At 39.5% G+C, this 19,958-nt stretch overlaps 1 protein-coding gene across 3 annotated transcripts; it reads left to right on the top strand.

The window, feature by feature from the left end:
• The first annotated feature begins 849 nt into the window (after nucleotides 1-849).
• LOC127358896 (calpain-1 catalytic subunit) lies at nucleotides 850-19,652 on the top strand. 3 transcript variants are annotated; one of them, XM_051392432.1, is made up of 22 exons: nucleotides 850-1,011; nucleotides 7,528-7,782; nucleotides 7,998-8,067; nucleotides 8,547-8,665; nucleotides 8,779-8,912; nucleotides 8,999-9,173; nucleotides 10,312-10,386; nucleotides 10,611-10,696; nucleotides 12,298-12,372; nucleotides 12,967-13,127; nucleotides 13,707-13,873; nucleotides 14,035-14,046; nucleotides 14,150-14,358; nucleotides 14,474-14,525; nucleotides 14,677-14,745; nucleotides 15,918-15,975; nucleotides 16,125-16,186; nucleotides 16,433-16,501; nucleotides 16,693-16,771; nucleotides 17,675-17,791; nucleotides 18,434-18,486; nucleotides 18,735-19,652. In XM_051392432.1, exons 2-22 carry the CDS (start codon nucleotides 7,546-7,548, stop codon nucleotides 18,759-18,761), a joined length of 2,106 nt encoding a protein of 701 aa, XP_051248392.1. In that variant the 5' UTR covers nucleotides 850-1,011; nucleotides 7,528-7,545; the 3' UTR covers nucleotides 18,762-19,652. The 3 variants fall into 3 exon arrangements, with proteins under 3 accessions (XP_051248392.1, XP_051248401.1, XP_051248411.1); XM_051392441.1 differs by lacking the exon at nucleotides 850-1,011 and adding an exon at nucleotides 5,433-5,503; XM_051392451.1 differs by lacking the exon at nucleotides 850-1,011 and adding an exon at nucleotides 5,812-5,959.
• The last annotated feature ends 306 nt before the right edge of the window (nucleotides 19,653-19,958 follow it).

Here is a 19,958-nt window from a genome sequence, read left to right as displayed (position 1 = left end):
TTGCAGTGCAGAGTTTTAAAGAGAAAAAAAATGAAACTCAATTATTTCTGTAAGTGCTATGAGAGTTATACCATACTGGCTCACACTGTATTACAGTGTGAGTGAGTGTTTGCATGTTCTCCATGTGTTTGCAAGGGTTTCATCCTCCAAAGACATACAGGTTAGGTGAGTTGAAAAATATAATCTGATGATTATAGGTGGATTTGCATGCAAAAGTTTGTCTGTCAGTGTGTGACTGTCCTGTGCAAACATGCAGCAATCAACACCTGCTGCTTTGCCCTGTTGTTATGCTCACTAGCAACAAGTAAAAGTTGACAACATCCAACTTGGATGAAACAGACTCACCTCCTTTTTTTAATCTGACTTTAGTGTCTAATAATTGATCCCACCTAGTCCCAAGCTATTATGTGCTCTTGCAAGTGTCACCAAAATGGAGCAACGCCAGGGCTCCTGCACACTGCACTCGACACAGCTTTTCTCCCTGTATCTTAATTCATAAACATCAAGCCCCAATATCTTCTTTAGGCTGCATCGCACATTTCAGTGCAGACTTTTGAGCAAAAAAAAAAGCTTTATTTTCTGTAAGTGCTATGACAGTTATACCATACTGGTTTGCTATGTATTACAGTGTGAGTGAGTGTTTGCATGTTCTCCATACGTTTGCAAGGGTTTTCAACTTGCAGGAATGTTCATCTGTCAGTGATTGTGTGTCCTGTGCAAACATGCAGCAACAACTAGTCTTATAGGATACATAGCTTTCATCACCACTAATTCAATAAGGTACACAAAAGGATGGAGCGTATAATGTGGAGTATATAATCTCTCTCTTTGTTCAGCTATCAGTTGCCAGGTAGAATCTCAGGTTACCAGTAGCATTACATAAAAGAACACACCATGCTGACACCAGTAGCCTCTGGCATTTGCAGATAGGCTAGTACAGCAAGACTTGAGATTCTTCTTTCACACTTGATGATCCACCCAAACACTCTGACTCTCTCTCTGGCTGGTTAGGTAAGTCTAAGCTCTTCATATGCAAGTAACATAACATAACATAACATAACATAACATGAAAAAAAAAAAAAAAAAAAATAGATAAATTACAAATAAACTTACAGTTAATTTAATTTATTTTTTTGTAATACCTTAATGTATGAAGAAAAAATTTTGTTGTTGGTGGGGGGGGGGAAAAAAAAAAAATGATTTCTCTATGAGTATTAGTTGGTGTTAACGACAACGCCACCTTGGGAATTGCACCCAAGGAATTATTTTACACTGACCAAAAACACAGGTTCGTTCCACTCGACAGGCAAGACACGTGGTTCCCAGTTTACAAAAATACTTTATTTAATAAATATATATATCATTATAAAAAAATAGCATTCATCCCAATAAATGAAAAAGGGAGCCTAATCAGGGGCTGAGGCCTACTGGTGGGGAAAGAGCAGGTGAAGGGGAAGGGGACTCAACAAAATTAAATTAAAGAAAAAGGGTTCACCCAGACACACGTGGCAGTCACACACTGTGGTATCACCAAATCCAAGGAAGCACAGCACACAAGAAGGAGGGACACCACCACCCACGTCACCAACACCACCACCAGCCTGCAGCCACTGAGAAGGGAAAACAAAAGTTACAATGGAAGTATTTAACACAAAACATAAATAATATAATAAAAACAATATACAACATAAAGCAGGAAATAGTTAACCAATTAAGCTTACCAAGCTAGTTAATCAAAACAATAAACAAAACAAGTAATACAAAAATAAGGGATTAACTCCTCACCATCGTTCAGCTAAAATAAAAAGAGATAAACAGATTAAAAGTATGGTGTCTGCAGTTCACCATGCAAGCCGGCTGTAGCCAGAAGCCACCAAGCAGCCAGAGCCGCAGAACACGGCAGCAAGGAATAAGTGACTGCAGAGGCAAAGCAGGGGACAATGTCACATACAGCAGCAGAGACACAGCTATGCAGCTAGCAGTAGGGGCACAACAGCAGACATATAGTCGACAAAGCGGTATAAACACAGCAACCGTGTGTTTAACGGCAGAAGGAAAAAAAGGGGGGGAAAAAAAAAAAGTAAAATAAATTATAGACAAAAGAAACAGAAAAAACAAACAAAAGGGAGAAAAAAGCAAAAAAAAAAAGGAAAAAAACAAGGGCCAGAGCAGCCGGCGTGGGGGGGGGGGGGGGGGGAGCAGGGCCGGCAATTGTCCCCTGGTGGTTTTCGCCCTGTTTACGAGCATTCTTATTAAATATAAATACCATTAACCAAACTAAACTAAATTTTTTAAAGGTTTTTTTTGTTTTTTTTAAGGTTTTTTTTTTTTTAACCAGGGCCGGGGGGGGGGGGGGGGGGGGGGAGAGGGGCGGCGACGCCGGCCGACTTCTACCTGCGTGCATTTTAGCTTTAGTTTCATTTGTGGTTGAGGAGAGAGAGGGCGCACAGACACCCCCGAGAACGAAGCCCAGAGTGGAACAGGGGGTAAAAGGACCGTGGGCCGCTCTGTGGTTGTTTTTCGTGAAATAAAAGCAGGTGGAAACAAGGAGACATTAAAAAAAAGAAAAGAGGAAAGAGGGGGCAGGGGGGTGGCGGGTATTTTGAATTGCCTGCCCAGGCAAGCGCCTGTGAGGGGGTGGTGGGGGGGGAGGGGGGGGGGGGGGGGTTTTTTTTGCCCGCCCCCCCGGTTGTGGGGTTGTTTTAATTAACTCCCCATGACCGCCCTTTTTTTTTGCTTTAACCTTCTCCCTCCCCTTTTTTTTGTGTCTCCCCAACATAAAAAAAGGGAAGGTAGTAAAACCAACCAACTACCAGGTCAAAAAAAGGGAGGTAATTAGGTTGAAGACAGAAGAAGAAGGAGGACGGGCAACTCAGCTCTCCGGGGGGGGGTAGATTATTTTTATTTTTTAACTGCCGGCCGTCGTGTTGGGGGGGGGGGGGGCGTTTTTTTTGTTACAGGAAACAAGGGGGAGAGGGGAAGAGTTTTTTTTTTTTTTTTTTGCTGCAGGCGCTTGAGCGAAAGCTGTAGTGGGGGGGGTGGTGGGGGGGGGGGGCCAAGAAGTTTATTTTTTTTGTTTTATCAAAAAAAAATAAAAATATTAATGAAGGGCTGGTTGTTTTGGTTGGTTGCTTGCAGGGGGTTGATTAGTGGGAAGGAGCAGGATTGGCCAGTTTTACCAACACTATAAGCCTCTTCCTGTGGCGTGGGGTGTTTTTGTTTTTTTGTTTTTTTGTCTTTTGGTAATAGACATAGCCCCCCGCGGTTTTTTTTATTCTCAATCCCTAACCTTACTCATTCTCACGGTCTCCTCTTGGGGGCCCTTTTTTTGTTAATCATGTAATTAAACAAACCAACCTTCCTGCTTTGGCATTTTTTAAATTCTAAATTTTGGAGTTGGTTACCGGCTTTCCGCCCGCTGTTCGGCAGGTTTTTTGGGCTCCCTCTTTCATTATTTTACTTGCTACTGGGGGGGGGGTTGTTCTCCACTCTACTTATGGGTGAAACCACCAACAATCTGGACTCCACCCAACAACAAATGAAAGTCCAGGGGGGGTTCCGGCCCCACCCCCAAAAAAAGGGAAAGGGTTGTTTTTTTGGGTGGGGGGTGGTTTTTTTTATAACAAAACTAAAACCGAGGCCCAACACACTTCCCTTTCTCCTGGGGGGTGGCTAGGGAGGCAGAAAAAGTTGGGGGGCGTCCGGTTAAAACGCTCGCACTGACCATTTCCTTCCGGATGGTATGGGGTAGTGCGTGATTTTACAATCCCATACAGGTCACACAACTGCTGAATGAGAGTGCTTTCAAAGTTACGGCCCTGGTCAGAATGCAAACGAGCAGGGACGCCAAACTTATAAAACCACTCCGACACCAAAACCCTGGCCACAGTAGCAGCACGCTGATCCCGAGTAGGGATAGCCACAGTGTACTTACTAAAAACATCTGTAAGCACCAAAACATTCTCTAAACCATTCTGGGCTGGTTCTAGAGTCGTGTAATCGATGGCAAGGATTTCATTAGGGCGGGAAGCCAAGAGATGCCCCATGAAGCTATGTGCTTTTGGATGCACATCTTTGGCCACTTGACACCGCTCACATCTCTGACACCATTGAGCCACCTCGGAAGACATACCAGGCCAGTAGCATCGGGACCGAAGGAACGCCAATGTTCGCTCCACCCCCTGGTGACCATGCTCCTGGTGCACCTGGGTCAGAACCTGATCTACCCATGCTTTTGGCAACAACAACTGAAACATGGCTTCGGCTCCATCAGGACGACACACCCTTCGGTACAGGACACCGTCCCTCTCCAGTAGGCGATCCCACTGCCTGAGCAAGACCAGCGTGGGCTGCGAGAGCCGTGCCCGCTCCTCACCACTGGGACGCTGGTTCTCCCTCCAAAAAGGCAACAGTTCCTGTATCACAGGGTCAGACTGCTGAGCGAGATGGAGTTCAGAACAAGTGTGCTGGGGCAAGGCGGCAGTGGCAGCCTGGGTCGCCTCTGCCTTTCCCAACCCCAGAGCTTGCTGCAAAGAATTGGGCATCGCAGTGCCTGGAAGCATCGCAGCGACATCCTGGGGACCAGGTGGATGCTGACGTGAGAGAGCATCTGCGTTAGTGTTGCTCTTCCCTGAACGGTACTTTATCTCGAAGTCAAAAAGAAGCTAACTGGGCGGCCCACCTCTGCTCAGTAGCAGCCAGCTTAGCCGAAGACAAATGACTAAGGGGGTTGTTATCAGTGTACACCACACATTTGTTACCCAACAAGTACTCTCGAAATTTCTCCGTCATGGCCCACTTAAGGGCCAAAAACTCGAGTTTCATGGAGCTGTAATTTACCATGTTCCTCTCGGTGGGTCGCAGGCCCCTGCTAGCGTAGGCTATAGGCCTCACCTTGCCTGCCTGAGCCTGGGAAAGGACTGCACCCAAGCCACCATAGCTTGCATCAACTTCCAAGATGAAGGGAAGAGAAAAGTCTGCATAAGCCAACACTGGTGCCATGGTGAGCTTAGCTTTCAGTGTTTCAAAGCTCTGGTTACACTCATCATCCCAACACCTAGACAGCCGCTGCTCAGTCTTCTTATTGGTCTTAGTGCCACCACATTCGCCACCACCCTATGCAGAGGAGCTGCCAGTTTGGCAAATCCTTCCACGAAGCGCCGATAGTAACTGGCAAAACCAAGAAAGGAACGAAGCTCTGAGGCAGTGGTAGGAATCGGCCAATTGGCAACCACGTCAATCTTGCCTGGATCTGTGGAGACACCGTCGGCCGAAATCACATGGCCCAAATAATTCACCTCTTTACGAAAGAATGAGCACTTACTGAGCTTGGCCTTGAGGCCCTCATGCCGCATTCAAAAAATAAACATAAAAAGAACTACACCATGCTGATCACCAGTAGCCTCTGGCATTTGCAGATAGGCTAGTACAGCAAGGACTTGAGATTCTTCTTTCACACTTGATGATCCACCCAAACACTCTGACTCTCTCTCTGGCTGGTTAGGTAAGTCTAAGCTCTTCATATGCAAGTAACATAACATAACATAACATAACATAACATAACATGACATAACATAACATAAATGGTCAATTGACACTTAAACTTACAGTTTAGCAACTTACATTGTTGTCATAGCTCCAATTTCTGTTGAACAATCAATGTTGTTACGTTTGATACATTTAAATGAGGAAAGAAAGAAATTAGGATGAGGTTGGGCTAGATTTAAGGTAAAAGGAAACACATCTCAACGGGGTTACAGACTTCGACACTCACACACATGCCTTACAATGTTGCAGCACTTTTCACGGATTGTCCGTGAACGCACCAGTCAGCTTCCAATTTACCGAACCCTCTGAGCATGAGTAGAGCCACTGGGAAGACTGTGTTCAGTGTTGTTCACACTGTTTGTAAATCCTGAGGTGAGAGAAACTCAAGGTTTGCAGTTCCAGAGAGAGAGAGGTAACTTAAATACTCTGTGAACATAACTGACAAACTGTTTTATTCCCTAGTTATTATAGCTATTAGGGCTGGGCGATAAATCGATTTTATTAAACACGATTTATCATAGACATATCGCCCAGCCCTAATAGCTACTGAAGGTTTACTTTCAGAAAATTAATCCTTGTTGGATATTAGTTTATTACTCAGGACTATCTAAAGTTACTGCTTTTATGGGCTGTCATGTCCTTGAACACAATTTAAATATCACGCAGCATCAACACTGTGACTCTGCGCACAAGACAGCTGTCAGTCAGTTAGAGCAGTTCCACTGAAATGTTTATTGCAATAATGTGTATGAGTGGAAGTAAATGCACTGTCCTGAAGAATGTGATATAGAAGTGTAAAGGCCACTGCACTTATGCTAATCGGTAAAGGGGAACATTCATTTTGCCTGTTATCTGTGTGCTCCCTGCAGCATTGGCCGATTAGCTGGAGATTATTGCACATGTTGCAGATATTCAGCCACTTTGATATCTCCGTTTTGTCAGCAGTTTTTTTTGTTAGTTAATTTTTTTGTGTGTGTTAATAGGCCATTTTGCCCAATTTACTGTGCTCAACAGGATCTATGAACCCTGAAATTGCTCACACTAACCACAGCTATGCTCACTGACTCATGTGAAGATTTCTTCTCTTTGGCGCTTTCTAAAAGGCGGAATTGAAATGCGTAGAGCTGAGCAGGGCTCTCAAACTCAAAGTGGCTTGAGGCCACTGCTGATATGTTCATCTCTTAGGAGGGCCACACCAGTATTCAAGTACTACAAGAAAGCACAATATTACTACTATTAAAAACAGTATTGTGTTTATACTTTACTTTTGTATATGAAGGAGTAGCAAAAAATAATAATTTTGCGGGCCATATTATATTATTTTTTCATGCCACAGGCACAAGAGAAGGGGTTTGAGGGCTGGGAATGGCCTGGGGCCTATAGGATAAAAGCAAACAGGTTTTTGTCTAATAAAGATAATACCTAAACATGGACAGTAGGTTATTATATAACATACTATTTGAGGTTAAGAAGAACCAATTTGCACACTGACTAACACTTGTTTTAAAATCTTGTTTTACTCCCAAACGGCAGAATAAAGTTGTGTAGAGAAGGACAGCAAACAGGCATATTGAGGAAAATAGTACTTTATTCTCAAAAAATGGGCTATAACAGCCACACACCTTATTAATGCCCTTTTTACGGCATTGTTTTATTTTGCACTGCCTCTTATTTATTACCAAATTAATGTAATACATATTTACTATATAGTATATTACTTAATTATATATACCTGTTTCTGTGTTCAAGTTCAAGAGTGCATTCCAGAGGCCCTGCAATTCTAATACAGATCTTAGGCTGTAGCTTCTTTGGGTTTAACATGTGTGTTTAGCATGTGTCCATGCATATAAAAGGGGAGTAATGCTGTGTAGGAGATTAAACGTGTACTCATGAAGGTTGATATGTATACCTAGTCTACAGTCTGTCGTATTTTCTAGAATCCGAAAAGAAAATTTATTTTGATTTATATTTTCTGAACAGAGTTCAAACACTGCAGCAATGCCTCCACCGGGTGTGTGTATGAACATCATTAATGCACGTCACATTAAAGATGGTTCTGGGAATGTCGCCAACCCTAAGAAGTTCCTCAACCAAGACTTTCAGCAGCTGAAACAGTACTGTCTCATCAAGCGGGTAAGGTACATCGACGAGATGTTCCCCCCTGACAGAAGATCTATCGGCGAAGGAGTACTGAGCCCCAATCACCTGGCCCAAGTGGTGTGGCTGAGACCAGGGGTGAGTGTTTTAGTGGTTGGAAACTGCAAATGTGATCACATAATCACAATGTTATATATGTGATATAAAAATTTAGTTTTTTATATTTATTTCTAAGGATAATGGAGACAAACCTACTAAGCAGGCCGTTATATATTATATGTATGTAACTGTTATCTGACAGTGAATATTAAACCTATAACAACTTTGTGCTGTCAACAATTCCTCTGTTTCAGAAAATTGTTCCCATTCCATCTTTTGCTGTTGATGGAGTCTCCAGGTTTGACTTTGGTCAAGGCGTAATTGGTATGAAAATTGCTTTATTCATAATAATCCTTAAATTGGTTTTCCAGCCATTTTGGCAACTACAGAGAGACAAAAGTAGGACAGAGAGCAACACGTCAGAAGATATTGTACCAATATGTTTTCTGCCCTCTCGGTTGGTGTTCGTATTTTCTGTAGTTTGTAATCTGGAAACCCTTCTGTGCACCCATTACTATACTACTGTATGCCTTTGCCTGATTAGTACATATTTCTGTAGAGATGGAGGGTTGATACAAAGCTCCTTAGCTTGTTTTACTGAATAATACCATGTGACTGTTGATGTTGTCTGAGGTTTCAGATGCTACTGCTACTTTAGAAGTAACTTCATTTTACAGCCAATCTATATGATAGGCCCATAAGGCGATCTACCAGATGTCCCTGTGCCAAAGTCCCAAAGCTTCATAGGGCTTAATCCGCCCATCACTACCTTTCTGACAACTCAATAAACATTGTTTTCTCAGGAAACTGCTGGTTTCTTGCGTCTATTGGAGCTCTGACATTCCAGAATTACATTCTTGAGCAAGTTGTCCCTCTTGAGCAAAAATTTGATGAGGACTACTGCGGACTGTTCCACTTCAGGGTAAAACTACAACCAATGCCAACAGTATTTGTCTAAAAGTCAGTTCTGCTAAATGATACATATCTAATTTTGCTATAAAAGTCTTCCTATTCTGTCCTTTCTCAACAACTCAGTTCTGGAGATTTGGAAGCTGGGTGGATGTCGTCATAGATGACAAGCTACCAACAATCAATGGCAGACTAATCTTTGTTCACTCCAAAGACCCAACTGAGTTCTGGCCTGCTTTGCTGGAGAAAGCCTATGCCAAGTATTGTTTCTCAGTCATAAAATGCATATTCTCAAGTGAGATTTGCCTTATTTCTGTGCAAGTAATTTCCCACCCATTTGTGTCAGGGTGTGTGGTTCCTACGCGGACATGAATGCTGGAACTCCTGCCGAGGCTTTGGTGGACTTCACTGGTGGTGTTCACATGTGTATCGAGCTGTCAGACCCTCCTCCAAACCTGTGGGAACTGATGCTCAGAGCAGGCCAATCCAAGTCATTAATGGGTTGTGGTACACCACAAGGGGTAGGTATTAATATACAACACAAAACCCCACTTCTTTTTGCTTTTAATGAACTGTGCTGACACTCTGCCGGGTTACTGTCTATCCAAAAGACCATGGGCCTTTTTTATTAAAGCATCTTAAGGCTAAGATTATCTTAGCTGGTAGTTACAAAGATGATCTTAGTATGAGATTTGAAAAAATAATTAAAAACATGTTAAAGATATGTTTTTGAGCAACATTCTTTGGTATTTGATAGATGGATGTCGGATATAATAATAGACCTTTCAAGCAGCCAACATTTTCACTTGTCATAGCAGGAAGCAGATTATGATGGCATGGTTCCATTTATATGAGGTGTGTCAATAAATCTGTTCATACATGGTTCTCAGGCTGACAAGGCTCAGGGGCATGACACACTCACCATGTGAATATTTCAGCTATATGCAAAGTTTCTTGGATGCTCCCAGAGTGACAGGCAATAGTAATTGTTTTTTTCCACAGGTAATAGAAGAGCATAGTTGTTTTCTACTTGACCAATCTTTGTCAAGGAAAAGACAAACAAAATTCTGCAAAAAGTGATCACAGCATTTAATAGCTTCCACATATTTTGGAATATTAATTTAATTGGCTATACTGTGACTTAAAAAAGAAAAATGACGTGTTGAAACATATGCATTCCGGAAAATAAACTACTTTAATATGCATTAGTATCCTGTCAACTGCCAAATCAGAGCTGAGTATGTAGATTACATGCTTAATACTAAACATGCCTGAAAGCTACAGACCCATGAGCTTTTGTATCTCTAAGTAAATATTAGTATTATTAATTGACATCTCTTCAAATCTCGTTTGTTATAAAGCAGAGATGAATGCCATTGCAGGTCATAGTATAAATACTTCAATTAAAATTCATGTTTCAATACAGCACAATGACCAAGGAACATGTATTTGTACATAGATAAATGAAAGGATCCAAAGTGCCTTGCTTATAGAATGTATCTCATATACCTATCATAAGAATATTTTGGGAGTACTAAACAATGCTTTGGGGTTTTGTTTCTGCGAGTTGGAAACTTCTTAATTTATTATGCAATCAAATAAAACATGTTGCACAAGACTACCTGCAATGCTAACATATACAGTATCTGTATCTTGTAGGAAACATCTGCCAACACTGTACTTCCAAATGGACTGGTCCAAGGCCATGCCTACACTGTCACGGGTGTGAAACAGGTGAAGGATTGCATTTGTTTTAAAGACAACAATTCAGTGCTAATTAAAGTTATATTACCAACAGCTAGCAGTCAAGTTCTTAGCTCCTACCAAAGCTTGACACAGATTCAGTTAATTGATAGTATATAGTACAGTAAGTATATAGTAAACTGTAGTTTATATATATATATATATATGTTTTTATGGCTAATAGCAATTTATATTCTCTGGTAATTGTTGGTCAGATGATGAGCAAAGGGCAGCCAGTAAACATGGTGCGTTTGTGGAACCCCTGGGGCCAAGGAGAGTGGAAAGGAGACTGGAGTGATGGGTAATGTTTGTAAAATTTGTGTCAAGATGGTCAAGTGACTTGTGTATCTACAGCAAACTATATCTACCTACAGGTACAAGTAAAGTGACCTAAACTTAGAAGAAATCGCTCTGATTTACTGCCTCAGGAGATAAAACTTTGAGATTATTTTCCAATGAAAAAATAATACATTGCAGTTGTATTTATTGTCGAGTACAATTTGTGTCTGCTTCATATTCTTTATGAGTCTCTACAGTGGTTTGCAAAATAATTAGGGTATTTGGAACAGAGCCATGAGAATCCTTTCTAAGGTTGTCCTACAGTACTAACCTCATTATTCTAAACTAGTTGTGCCAGTAAAACATCAGTGAAAACATCAGTGAAACATCAGTGAAACAACAGTGAAACAAGTTAGACTATGTTTTGACATGTCCTAAATGTCAACTGCTAGAGAAATAGAAAGAGGAAAACTCAAAAAGCAAAGACTTCTCCTGTCACATTAATTTAACAGACGGTATTCATGGTTTGTTGCCTGCAGTGTGCCCCATTGCCTCAACTTTATCTGGCAAAAGAGTCAGATTATTCACTGTGACCTCTTGTCTATTTGGGCACAAGCTCAGGGCCAAGAGCGCGCAGGTGTGGCTGGTTGTTCATTTATGAGTGTATGTCAGTCTATGCTAGCACAACTGCATTGCTTTTTACTTTAGCTAAATGAACAACAACGTTTCTTAGTGTCTTAACCTTAACCAAATTATGACTTGCCTAAACCTTACTCAATTCTTAAGCAGCAGACAAGATAGTTCATGATGTCAGTGTTAACATAACTTGTGTCGAGGAAAAATGCTCTGTGTGCTTTTTGAAGTATAATCTCCTCAGTTACATATGCCCTAAGAATTTTTTTTTTAACAGAGGACTGAGAAGTCTCGAGCTGTCTCATTGTCTTGATGTTGCTTGCAAACTGGTTTTGGAAAATGCACCATGTTTACTTTTCCTACAAAATTGCCTCACTTTGCCAGGATTTGCACTTTGGCAAACAACCTGCCGTAACTGTACACTCTTGGCCCTGAACTTGTGTCCACTTTTGAGGAACCAACCATGTTTTATTTTCTATGTAGTGAAAAACTTTGTTTCAAAAGCAAAGACTACTCATTGACAGATGACATTTGTGGTTTGTGGCCTGGAAATGTGCCCCATTGCCTCAGCTTTCTTTAGCATAAGAGTCAGATTATTCACTGTGACCTCTCAGGGCCAAGAGCAAACAGGTGTGGCTGGTTGTTTTTGACCAGATGAACAAGTGCAAATCTTAGCGAAGTGTGGTGGCTTTGAAGGTAAATGTCAACATGCTACATTTGCTGTCAAACACAGTGTACTTGGTTAGACTGAAAACTGCCAAAACCAGTTTGTGAAAAATGTCAAGACAATAAGACAGCTAGAGAGATCTCAGAGTCTTTTAGTGTGTCATGCAGAAATAAAACCATATATATCTGAGGAGATTATACTTGAAAAAGCACACAGATCATTTTAGTTATATGAAAAGTGCTGTAACTTGCCTTTTAATGTTAAAATTATTATTATAACAATGTTGGTTCTCCTCTTTTTTTTACTACAAATTGTATCCAAAGGTCGCCTCTTTGGCAAACTGTAAGTCCTGAAGATCGTCTGATGTGCCTCTCCGTGCATGAAGATGGGGAGTTTTGGTAAGCATGTTGAAATCAAAATTTGATAAATGTTACAGTAATTTAAAAAACTTCTGAATGCAAAATGTTTTGACAATTTAATACAAATACAGAGTAGCAACTACAAAAGAAAAAAAATCACTGAATATTTACATTTATATTTGTTTTAGAAAAATCTTTGGCTGCTGAAAAGAAAATAAACACTGGTGATATGATACGTATCATGATACAGGGGTCATGATATAATAAATTGCAATATATTGCGATACTGTGAGCAATTTGATATTGCGATCTCTTTTTTTAATCTAATTTTAGAAAAACTGTCATGTCATAGTACAAATAACACCCCCCTAAAATTTGCATAGTAGCCCGCAGTTTCCGAAAATTTATACGTTTTTTGAGAATCGATACAGTATCATTTTTATATTTTGTTACACCCCTGATCATAACTGATTATATAATATTTTTATGTTCATAGTATTACTTATAGCTAATTTGTATTTTAGATTTGCATGTCTTACCCCTACTGATTGATTCAGAATAACAATTTTTTCTTGTGTGACTCTTAGGCTAAAATAGCAATGTGTTATCTAAATTTATCTCTGATGTCAACAGGATGACACTGGAAGACTTCTGTAGGTTCTACTCAGATCTCGACATCTGCTGCCTGTGCCCCGACTTCCTTGATGGAAGCACTTCTTGCCACTGGAAGGCCTCCTTCTATGAGGGCAGATGGGTTGCAGGAACCACTGCTGGAGGATGCATGAATAACCTCGGTATACAAACTTATCGCCTCAAAAGTACTAAGCCATAAAAAACTGAAGGATGGCAATTCGATTTTTTTTAAATTATCCGTGCATTATTTAAATGCAAATTGAATTAAAAATGTATAATAGTTTTATAAATGTATCAATAGCCCTTCCTCCCTAAACACACAATCCAAGTTTTTCAAAGTAACTTAACTACCTTAACTTTATTTTATATTTGTAAAGTTTGACACTTTTAAATTTGACACATTTTGTAATTCCATTTTAAGATTAATTACTAATTCTTCAGTTAAGAAGGAATAAGGAATGGGACTATTAATTTTCTTATTAAATTACATTTTTCATTAAATTCAAATTGAATGGATCAATTATATATATTTTATTGTTGTTTTTTTTTAATGACATCAATTGATGATCTTTTTAAAAGTCTATATATTATCCAGTGCATACACCAGGCTCCATAACAAAGAAAGCACAATTTCCCTGGATGAAGAACTGGCTGCACGATTGTCTTTATCATTCTTCAGATTCACACTTCTCTTGGCAAAATGGTACAATGCAAAATGTGTTTGCGTCTTTTCTTACCAGAGACCTTCTGGACTAATCCACAGTATCGAGTCAAGATTGAAAAATTACTCAGTGACTGTTCTGCAGAACAGGGGGAAAATAACATGCTGGTGTCTCTCATGCAAAAACCTGACAAGAGGAACAGACGCCTGGTCAAAAATCTCCACATTGGATTCTCTGTGTTTGAGGTGAAAATAGCTTTTTATTGTTTCTGTCACAGTGTGTGGACTTATAGATATGTGTAACGCATAGACATGAGGAAGTAGCTGTTGAAAAATGTTATGATTTTACTTGAACTAATTTTGTTTTGTCCCTAACATGAACTCATCTTCCTCGGATTTCTTCCAAGGTGTCTGAAGAAGTAAGTAAAATTTTTAGCCCAATACACAGTATATCACCTACACTGTGCTGCTATGGAGAGAACTGCATAGAATTGAAACATCTATTCATTATTGGTATTACAGTACGCGGGACAGAGGGGGAAGTTCCCAGCCTCTTTCTTCAGCAGAAACAGTCCTGTTGCCCAAACTAAAACCTACCTGGATGCACGTGAGGTGATGGCATTCACAATGCTGAAGCCTGGTGAATACCTGATTGTGCCGTCCACCTTCAATTCCAATGAGACAGCCTCCTTCATCCTGACCATCCTGTCCAAGGCAGAGACCCACGTCCAGTTAGTCACTCACACTACTCGTTACTGACCAATGTAATGAAAATACTGTAATCCTGCGCTGCTGCTAAACATTGGCCGCAAGTAATATACTGATGTCTTTTGTCTTTCCTCTCAGTGAGAATTCTGGTGGCCATGACCATGACCATGAACATGTGGAAACAGAACAGGTGTGCAAAGTGTTAAAATATATTGTTAATTGTGGTATTGCTGTTGTGTTACATGTTATTTGCTATGTTGATTACATTCATACCATATAACACATACATATTGCCCAGTGCATTAATTCATTTGGAGCTGAAAGCACTCAATCTTTTGCAGCCCTCACCAGTCCAAAATGTAGAGGACGACGAAAACAAGAAAAACTTCTTCCGCCAGTACTCTGACCAGGTAATTTGTGTGTCTTATGCTAGTTTCAGACTATACAATATCAGCCTGATAATAGCACGGCTCAACAAATTTAGAGTGTGACAAACAAAAATGGATGTTGGACGGGTCAGTTGAGTGTTTTATCCTGTGTAGTGTATCAAAATTAAAGTAAAATTATGACACATTCCGCAATGTTTTCTGTGACATTGTCCAACTTCCACGAACATGGTGAAACAAAAGAGGAATGATGTTGTTGCTGTTAGGTAGCACTGTTAGAGGAGGAAAGATAAATATACAAACCACTTTGGAAGCCCTTGCTTGTTTACATTGTTATTCCCAAAATTCGTCCCCTATCACCTCCTTCCTGATGACATCAATGCAGGTCATGAAAGATGGCAAGCTGTGATCGGTCAGGGGCCAACGTGCAATGTGTCAAGAATTTATTACTCTATCGCCAAATCTGACACAGTGACAAACAGACAGACAAAAGACATATTTGTGTTGTCTGAACCCAACATTAAAGCAATAGGTCAACATTTTGGAAAACATTTGCTTTGCTGCAGTGTCCACAAGCATAGACTCCTGTAAGTTACTGATCTCCGCCAGGAAATAGTCAGCCACACAACCCCCAGCAAAACAGAGAATTATTGTCTTCCCCCTTGGTTTTGTACAGATTAAACAGACAAGACATAACATGTTTAACAGGTGCTGGTAGACAGATTTTGTTACCTCATTTGAAAGAGCAGGGCTAGCTGTTTTCTCCTGCTCCCAGTCTTTGTGCTTAGCTAAACTAACCTCCTGCATGCCGTAGCTTAATAGCATACTTCTATGAGAGTGGTATCACTATCCTCTCATCTAACACTCAGCTAGAATGCAAATAAGCAAATTTGAACTATTCTTTTAATTAAAATATAATGGATTTTGAATATTTTTTTGATATCGAAACATTGTGTACAGTACATGTCTGTGCGGTATATTCTGCCTGAACGATATGATTATTCTTTTTGCTGCTTTTAGTCTTTTCTTCTGCTCTGTTGGATCAGGAATTTTAAATGGCATAGAAACAACTGCACCTACATGTGATTTCTGTGAAACCCATTGAAACCTGTAGCATGCATTATTTCCCCTCAATACAACCGTGATTATGAGAACCACTATGTGAGCCAAGTTTTTCCTTTTCATTCCATCTCAAGTATGAAGAAGTGGGTGCAGAGGAGCTCCAGGGCATTCTAAATGACAGAATCCTAAAAGGTTTGGACTGTACAACTCCAATAGACTTAACAGCATATTTGCCAAATAGAAAAATATATATACTGATCTTGTGTAGCACTGCTATGTTGCACTGTTTTGGCCAAATGATCCTGTCATGCTTTTTTTCTTGTTCTTCTGTTTTTATTTAGGAGACTTGAAATCTGGAGGCTTCACTATTGATGCCTGTCGCAGCATGGTTGCTCTGATGGACGTATCCTCTTGTGATAGTCATTGTGAAGTGGTGTACTAAAAACTGTATGTTTTCAAACCCCTTTTCTTCATCTCGGCTGCTACTGTGCCTTTTAGGGAATTTCTCAAAGTAAATGTTGGTACATACAACCCGTGTACATGCCAAAACCTGCCTGCCCTTTTTACAGTTTCACACACAAATATATTTAAAGGTCAGGCTAAGACATGACACAACATGTGCTACCTTAATACCTTAATGTTGGGCTAGACCTCAATCACCGGCCGACTTAATGGTGAGGAATTTATTCGCCTGTGGAAGAAGATTCAGACATACAAGGTAAAGGAACTAAGTAAAGGTTAAACATGTCACAACAAACAAAGATGCTGTCTCCTTTATAATTACAGAATTGAATGTAGAGTTAGAGAGTTCATCCTGATTTAGATCAGAAAGATTTTACAGATCAGGGTTTGGATGTCCTTGCTGTACTTAGCTCAGAGATTCACATGAACTGTCTTCTCTTTAACCAGGACATTTTCTTCCGCACCGATGTTTCGCATACAGGAACACTGTCACTGAAAGAGCTCAGGAACGCAATCATGGCTTCAGGTAGACAACCAACCACTTCTTTTTGTCTACTATAGACATAACTGAATCATCCTGGGATTCACCCCTCTTATTTTAAATTTAATGACACAGCAACAGAAAATACATAATCTTGCCAACTGTTCGTACATTTTTGCTTTAGGATTAAAGGTTTTGATGCATACAGTGCTATGGAACAAGCTGCCAGATATATAATATACACACACTGGTTGTGAAGTGTACATTATATATATATATATATATAGTATGCAACATTGCTGTGCATTCAAACTTGTACATAAGTAAAGGATAACAAGATAAATATAAGGCATTGCACTCCATTAATCATCTAATGGAGTATAGGAAGATCAAAGTTCTGCCACAGAAATCTGTATTCATATTTGGGAATTATCCCCACTCTTTGCTTCTTTTATGAAAAGTCTTTTCTGCAGTAGACAAGATTAAGCAAGCACCAAGAAATGGCTGGGATTGTGCAACGAATGTTACCACAATTTGGTCCAACCCCCCTAACCCTCCACATCTTCCAATTCCTAAGGAGTTATTATAGTACAGCATGTTTGCGTGTAAACAATATAAATACTCTTGAGCTGTCAATTGTGTAATGTCAATCCTCTTATGTTTGACAAATGTATTTTAAGAGATTACACATTGTTGATGAACATCTAAGTACTTAAACAGTTTCCAGCCACTTTGTACTTAAACACAGGGAGTCCAAGCACAACCATACACACAACCCTTCACAGCAGACACTTTGACTTGCCATAGTAGGACATATTCTAGTAAACCATGACAGTGTGACTGTCAGTGTGTGAAATAAAAATAATCTACAGATTAATCAACAATGAAAACAATAGTTAGTTGCATACCTAAAAGAAATCACATCTAATCTTTTGACCTGTTGGTCAGGAATGAGGATCAGTGATGACATGCTGAATCTGATGGCTCTACGCTACGGTTCCTCCTCTGGAGTCATTACACTGGAGAGCTTCATCAGTCTGGTTCTTCGCTTCGACTGCATGAACCGTAAGTCAGTTTGGATGGCTGATAACAGTAGTTACATTACATACATAACATTACTTAAGTACATACTATTCTTGAAATTGTATTCTTGGTTTGGAGTTTGTGTCTCCTTTCTCTGTGACCAGCAAAATTTTTTTTCTCTTCCTTTGGAATACACATTTCAATTTTTTTTTACTGAAAGAGATAAAAAAGTTGTCATGAATGAATCTCTGCTACACTTGATGTAAACACTTGTGGGACCCCTAATGGTAAAACAGTGTCTTCTCTGTATTTAGGGAGGAAACAGGTGCATGTTGGTGTTCAGACTGTACGAAGTGAGAGGATGTAGCATTACAAAAGTATTTTTCTTGACTGCCACCACAAGGTCCACATTTATGGTTTTGAGTGAAATTTCTCAACAACTTTTGGATGGTTTTCCATAACATGTGGCACGCTCACATTCATTTTCGCCTACAGATGAATTGCAGTCACTTTGGTGACAGTCTGATTTTTCATCAAGCATCCATTATCTGGTCAAAATACAAAAATACAATAATGACGAGTCACATTTTGAATTAATGTCACTGCTTGCGGCAGACATATCTGTCGCCCACTGCTTTCCTCCACAGTTTCTAGCGTAATAAGAATTTGTGTCTTTGTCAATAGAAATCTTCAGACAGTTGACTGATGGCATGACCATGACTCTTCAAGAATCAGAGGTAAGAAAACTTATTCAGAGGTGTTAAAAATGTCTGGAAATCTGTAGGTAGTTCAAGTTTTTACCTTTGAAACAGAGGAAGGAAAATATCTCATTGGCAATTGTACTTGTTTCAAATACCATCCCCCCCCGTGTATCGTGTTACGCATGCTTGTTCTACTAGTTTTAGTTCTCTCTCTGATTATGCTTTTAACAAGTGCTACAGATATATTGAAGTGCATTAATAATCTATCTCTTCTTAATTTGCAGTGGATGTACATTTCGATGTACACTTAACCTGATAGAGAAGATGAGCTGCAGGATTAATTTGGAATTACAGAAGCTGATGATGTGAAAGAAAATAAATATAAAATGTGTTGTTCAGCAAATGGGCAAATGAGCAATTAAAGGGCATTTACTTTTATATTTTCTAATGTCAGGGGTGTAATAAACGGTGTCCTATTCCGCCTTGTTTTCTTTCCTATCTCTCTTTCCCACTGCAAAGTAGATCAGGAGAACAAATGCGAGGAAGCAGACATAAGGTTCTCAGTTTTTAAAATCACAATGGCCAGAGCAAAAATCAGTTTAGGACTGGATCTTATGAGTGTGTTGTCATTCTAACTGAGGTTAAAAATGTTTCATTTGTTGCAAATGCTATGTTTAGAACTGAACAAAAATAATGTTATAGAAATTATAATATATACCAATATTGATTAAGAGCATGGCATTGGAAACTGACTTGGATCAAGAACACAAAATTTGTATCACATCATTAATAATGCATATTGTTACGCCCCTAGTTAATGTATTGTGAAATACAATGAAAATTCAACCTATCCCATGATAAATAGGCATTACAATGTACCTTTTTAAGTCTTATGTTTCTCTGATGTACTTTCATTTACATTCATTGTATAAGTTACTGCATTTTCTGTTTTACTGTTAGCTGGGAATAGGCGAAACTAAGATGGTTATCATTATACAAGCTAAATATCAGCATGTTAGCACGGTGACATCTGTATTTAGCTCAAAGCACAGTGTCTACCTTAGACAGATGTTGGCATGGCTGTAGCCTCGATCATGGGATACTTCTGCATTTTAAGTGGGTTATTGCATTTTCTTTTTTAACTGGGAAAAGGGTTTATTTTAAATCACTTTGTACTACAGAATAAAGATATATCTATCTAAGATAGTGTGTGTGAATGTGTGTTTCATCCCTTATAAATGACTTTGGAAATGTGTTGTTCATTTTCTAAATAAAAGTTAGGGATTAAATAACTGAAGTGGGAATGTGTTGCCTTTTGATCAGATATTTCTGCTCCAAATATATAAGAAGTAGAATTATCCAGACCCTCAATCTTATTTGTCACCTGAGACAAACAATAAGCCAGACAATACTTCTGTTTTTTATAATTCAATGCACACAGCTACTTTGGAGACTATTCAGGAGTGTGCATTCAATTTTGATGTTAAAATTAATAAAAATTCAGAGCA

The sequence above is a fragment of the Dicentrarchus labrax genome, unplaced genomic scaffold (genome assembly GCF_905237075.1).
Source record: "Dicentrarchus labrax unplaced genomic scaffold, dlabrax2021, whole genome shotgun sequence".
Classification (NCBI taxonomy): Eukaryota; Metazoa; Chordata; class Actinopteri; family Moronidae; genus Dicentrarchus; species Dicentrarchus labrax.
The sequence above is the reverse complement of the archived record's forward strand: the minus strand, read 5'-3'. Positions and strand labels throughout refer to the sequence as shown.